The sequence below is a fragment of the Sinocyclocheilus rhinocerous genome, unplaced genomic scaffold, assembly GCF_001515625.1.
Source record: "Sinocyclocheilus rhinocerous isolate Xijiao unplaced genomic scaffold, SAMN03320098_v1.1 scaffold323, whole genome shotgun sequence".
Classification (NCBI taxonomy): Eukaryota; Metazoa; Chordata; class Actinopteri; order Cypriniformes; family Cyprinidae; genus Sinocyclocheilus; species Sinocyclocheilus rhinocerous.
In genome coordinates this window covers 1435459-1441087 of record NW_015643640.1, presented here as the reverse complement: position 1 = coordinate 1441087, position 5629 = coordinate 1435459, and the positions used below count along the sequence as shown (strand labels likewise).

The 5629-nt window shown below is 37.1% G+C and overlaps 1 protein-coding gene across 2 annotated transcripts in view; it reads right to left on the bottom strand.

Moving 5' to 3' along the window:
- Positions 1–5629, bottom strand: part of LOC107757594 (max dimerization protein 4-like) — a 12929-nt gene that overhangs the window by 3523 nt on the left and 3777 nt on the right. For both annotated transcript variants that reach the window (XM_016575112.1, XM_016575113.1), the window contains 2 exons: positions 2715–2829; positions 599–758 (listed from right to left, as the gene is read on the bottom strand). In XM_016575112.1, coding sequence (XP_016430598.1) covers positions 599–758; positions 2715–2829 — 275 coding nt within the window. The remainder of the gene's footprint in view (positions 1–598; positions 759–2714; positions 2830–5629) is intronic.

Below are 5629 nucleotides of genomic sequence, written 5' to 3'. Positions count from 1 at the left end.
GCGCTGGAAAGCTGATACGATATTTACACGTGTCCTACTTCTTGCCTTATCGTTCCGCAGACGTTTTCCTCTTTTGTTTTTTATCCGCCATCTCTATCTTTCTGTCGCTCGGCTCGGCTAATGTCCGTCCCATGCACTGAACGCGCTCTCCTCCACATCATGAGTAGACACGCCCCTTATTGCTGATTGGCTACAAGTTTGTTTTGCGATTCGGCCCGAATCAGTTTTTAAAGCGTTTTTGAAAAATCACTTACTCTGCCTTTAAGTTAAGTTAGTATTATAACTTTAATGTTACAACATCTTTATTGAATATATTTTAAGTGTTTGTATACAACTCAGCAAATTTCAACCTTCCATATTATTGACTCTCAGGTATATTTTACAGCATTGAGAGATTTTTTTTTTCATTACCTGATATATATCCAAAATAATCTATATTGAATCGAAATCGAATCGCAAGCTTGTGAAGGATAATCGAATCGAATTGTGAAACGTGTGTCAAAACCCAGCGCTAGTGTGTAGCATGTGTAACTGCTGAAATGGCAGTGCTTAACTTTGTTCTTAAAGGTTTTATCAGAATATTTCAGCTGTGCTGTACCTTGCTCAGAGTCAGTGTAGATGGTGGAGCCCATGCTGTCAGTGCGAATGCGCTCTAAGCCCTGTACAGAGAGCTGCTCCAGGCGTCGTTTGAGGTAGCGATGTTCTCTCTGCAGTTGCTCCTTCATGTTTAGAGCCTTCTTGTCCTGTTCCTCCAGCTTCTGCAGAGCACATGTTTCCACAGATCAAACCACAGAGACGCCACACCGCATGACATGCATCATCTACCAGTCGGTGTGAGCATGCACAATTTTGTGAGCTGAAAAAGCGAAACAATCACATTAACAGAAAGACAGATCTATGCTGCATGACAGGAAACCCGGCAGGTCGAGCTGAAACATTGTAACAAACAGGAAAGAATCAAAAGGGTCAGCAGACTTGTCTTGTCTCTGTGTCACACTCGCACTGACTGTTTGTTGAACACTTTCAGTTCCGCTGAGGCGTACGCTCTTCTTCATTAGGCAGAGATAAATGAATCAGTGTCTTATAAAAGTGTCCGTGATAAAGAAAAGGAAAAGTACTCTAGTTCTTAGAAAAGTACTATTTAAAGAAAGATGTCTCAAGATGTCATGAAAACATGTTACTGTACATAACTTACTCAGTATTTTTAAAAAGATCTTGGGATAGTTCACCATAAATATGAAAGTTCTGTCATCATTTGCTCACCCTCCAATTATTCCAAACCTGAATGAGTTTCTTTCTTCTGCTGAACACAAGAGAAGATATTTTAACTCAGTTGTGGTTGCAACAAAGTGGTTGCCGAGCAACAGACAAACGTAAACAAAGGTGTATGTTACTTTGTAGAGTTTGGAACAACTTGAGGGCGAGTAAATGATGACAGAACGTTCTCTGTTGTTGTTTTTTTTTGGTGAGCTATCCCTTTAATATACACTGCTGTTCAAAAGTTTGGGATCAGTAAGATTTTTAATGTGTCTTCTGCTCATTAAGGCTGCATTTATTTGATCAAAAATACAGAAAAAAATATTATTGCAATATTATTATAACGTTTTTCTATTTTAATATACTTTAAAATATAATTTATTCCTGTGATGCAAAGCTGAATTTTCAGCATCAGTCGTCAGTGTCACATGATCCTTCAGAAATCATTCTTAAATGCTGATTTATTATCAGTGTTGGAAACAGATGTGCTTCTTAAAAAAGAATTTTGGAAACTGAGATACTTTTTTCAGGATTCTTTGATGAATAAAAAGTTCAAAAGAACAGCATTTATTCAAAATAGAAATCCTTTCTAACAATATAAGTCTTTACTATCACTTTTTATGAATTTAACACATCCTTGCTGAATAAAAGCATTAATTTATTTCAAAAAAGAAAGAAAACTAAATTTACTGAACCCAAACTTTTGAGCGGTAGTGCATGTTGTTACAAAATATTTCTATTTTAAGTAAATGCTAATTAAATTAAAGTTAAGCCTAAAACAGAAAAATAATCATATTTCACAATATCACTGTTTTTTCTGTATTTTTGATCCAATAAAGGCAGCCTTGATGAGCAGAAGAGACTTCAACATTAACATTACAAATCTTACTGATCCCAAACTTTTGAACGATTTTTTGAAGTTGTTTTTATTTACTTCTACAGTTGTTTTTAGGGAGAAGCACTACATATTACCACCTAAACTCAGCTCGCCTTATCATAAAAAGCTCAAATTATCTTATATTTTAAGAGACATCTCTATGACATAATTTTCTGTTTAGCTTTTATCCCTTCTTGTTAATGCATGTTGGTTGAACCACATGACTTTTTTTTTTTTTTTTGGTCGCACTACATAATTTGGCAGATGAGTTGTTTTTAAATACTAGTAAGCTTCTTTTCCAGAATTTCATTTTTCTTCATACCACCCAAAAATATTAATATGAATCCTAATTCAGAAAATGCTGCAATGACTCACATACGTAACATAAACACACATTTCGATGACAGAAAGACTATAATTTTAAGCTGGAGTAAATCAGCATCTGAACTGTGGGTCATCTGAGAGTGACATAAAGTCCCTGATGAACTTCCCCTCCGACTGTCACTGCTTTGAGCTGCTCTAACCACTTTACTGCTGTGCAAACAGAGATACTGTCAGAAAGATGCTGATTTGTTCGTACCTTGATGTGCATTTTGGCTCGTTTGAGCAGGCTCAGTGTGGTGTGACGGGTGCTATCAGGACCCAAAGGCACAAGCTGTTTCAACTGCTCCAGGTACAATCGCAGTTTGGCACGTCTGCAAATAAAGAACAGGTTGGAGTGAAGTATTAGCCTGGGATAAATTTAGATCTTAGAGACTGATGTGGGCTGCCAACACAAAGCTTGCAGGTTTGATGCGGTGCAGTCGTGACTAAGAAACTAGATTAATGAGACTGTGCATGTAAGAGGACTGTTCCTGTGATTATAAAAAATGTTTATGCCTTTTTTCACTATTTCAGCTTTAGTTAGTGTGTAATGTTGCTATTTGAGCACAAAAACTACACTTTTTTTCAAGAACGACAGCAAACGGCTCGTTCGGACTACAGCACGCTTCTTCTGCATGTTGTGAAGTCACAACGTCACTAATTTAAATAATCTCCGCCCACGGGTGTGGTCTGGTTGAGCTGCGCTACAGAAGACTGAGAAGAAGAAGAGCGTGTTGTCCTCGTTTCGATAAGATGCGGTTTCTTCCACCCCCCGGTTCCAAAAGCCCTTTATTTGTGTTTGCAGACGTTCTGCACAAAACGAATGAATCGGGCAAAACTGACGCCATCGTTAATATTCACAGATGAAACACACGTTTATGGCAAGGGGCGTGTCCTTTCCGGAACACAACAATCACAGCGCACTGGGCCAGCTAACCAATCAGAGCACAGTTTGTGTTTCAGGAGGAGGGGCTTCATCGAAACAGGAACTAAACAGAGCGTTCGAGACAGCTGCTACAAAAATAACAACAATCAAGCATGAAAACCTATTGTAGTACACCCCAAAAACCAAATCAAGACTGTTGCACGAACACCCTGTGTTTTTGCATTGAAGAATGTGTCCTATGTGAAATGATACACATTCCCCCTAAGAATGTGTCTGAGCTTCAGACAGTCCACTAACTAATCCATTATCAAAATACACAGCTTTGCACATCCATGTGTAGACTTTCATGTTAATACCTTTTTTGAAAGTGTATAATATCACTGTATTAAAACAGTCTTCCACTGACAAGTTGTTGCTAAACTTATGACATGCTTTATGCTGAACAAACCAATATAACCCAAGCTATTGCACGTTTTCTTATACCTCAAGCTCCTGCAACTCTAGAAAGGGAGGAAGCAGAAGAAAAGGAAAGAGCAGACATGAAGAAAGAGTGTGGAGCGCCTCATTTGTGTAACAGACTGAGCAGAAAGAAAGCATGTGACATCAGCACCACATCATGAGCCCTAAAACACTCCCTGAAGCCCAAACTCAATTTTTCAAACCTTTACAAAGTTAGGGCAGCACACCACAACAGTACATCTAAAAATTCAAGTCCTGATAATCAGAGACGATTATGTCCTGCCAATAATGCAATGGATGATTACAAGCTTTTTATATATATATACTGCACACAGAAAGCAGACAACGTAATGGAATGCTCCAAGCACAGTATCATCACTGTAGCTTTCAAAACCGCATTTTACTGTGGGACTCGGATGCCTTTCTCTGTCTCACTTGACAAGGAAAACACTTATTAAAACATGCACTTGGTAAAGCAGCACTGCGGTCAGTGCTCAGTGAGGTTCTCTTTCATGCAGGAACATACTGGAATTATTATGTGCATAATTTCTTTGAAATTCATGATGGGTGCCAACAATTGAGGAAGGGCAGTGTAACTTGGAAGATACTTTATACTTTTGATAACCCAGAATACACAGCAAAGGCAGAACAAAACAAATCTGGCTTAAAACATGAAAGGTTAAATATGTCCAAGTGGCCCTATACAGATCTCAATCCAACTGAACATCTGTATAATAAAACTGCTGTTCACAAAACAATCCCCATGCAACTTGATAAAGCTTGAGAATTTTTGCCAAAAATTGGAGAAGCAAGATCTCTTTGTGAGTCATCAAAAGACACTGATAGCAGTAACTCCTGCCAAAGGTGATTCTAACACGCATTTGCTTGAGTGGCAAATGTTGTTATTGAATGCTTGACATAAAAAGCCAAAAGCACCAGAAAGAAAAAAAAATCCTAACACAGTGGATATGACTGGAGATCATCTCTGCATGGGAGCCTCTGAAATGGGTTTCCATCTGGTATAAAGATGTTTTTATTAGAGGTCGACCGATTGATCAGTTTTGCCGATTAATCGGCACCGATAGTTGATTGCCGGAACTATCGGCTGGATGATTGTGTATCTTTCTGATGCTCTAATAGTCTGTGTGCTTCATATAAAGAGATGTAATATAGACATCGTTTCTCTTTCTGTTTTGATCTGTTTTTTCAAACAAACATATTTTATTATTTTGAAAATTATTCTAAAATGAATGCATATTACTAATCAAAAATTAAGTTTTGATATATTTACAGTAGGACATTTACAAAATATCTTCATGGAACATGATCTTTACTTAATATCCTAATGATTTTTGTCATAAAAGAAAAATCAATAATTTTGACCCATACAATGTATTGTTGGCTATTGCTACAAATATACCCCAGCGACTTAACACTGCTTTTGTGCTGCAGGGTCACATATAGTGTGAGAGTATACATACAATATACATATTGTATGTAATTTGCTTAAATATCTTTAAGCATGACTGTTTGGACTTTTATGAAATGGTATTTACAATAAGATTCCAGTAATGTTCATTGTTAGAGTGTATTGATTAAAAAAATAATAATAATACATTTTTAAATTTTAAAGTTGCATCTGTTATCATTAGTTAATGAACTATGAACTAACATTAATGATCAATGTATAATTAATATTTTAATTGAGTGTGTGTGTGTGTGTGTGTGTGTGAGTGAGTGAGAGAGAGAGAGTGTGTGTGTGTGTGTGTGTGTGAGTGAGAGAGAGA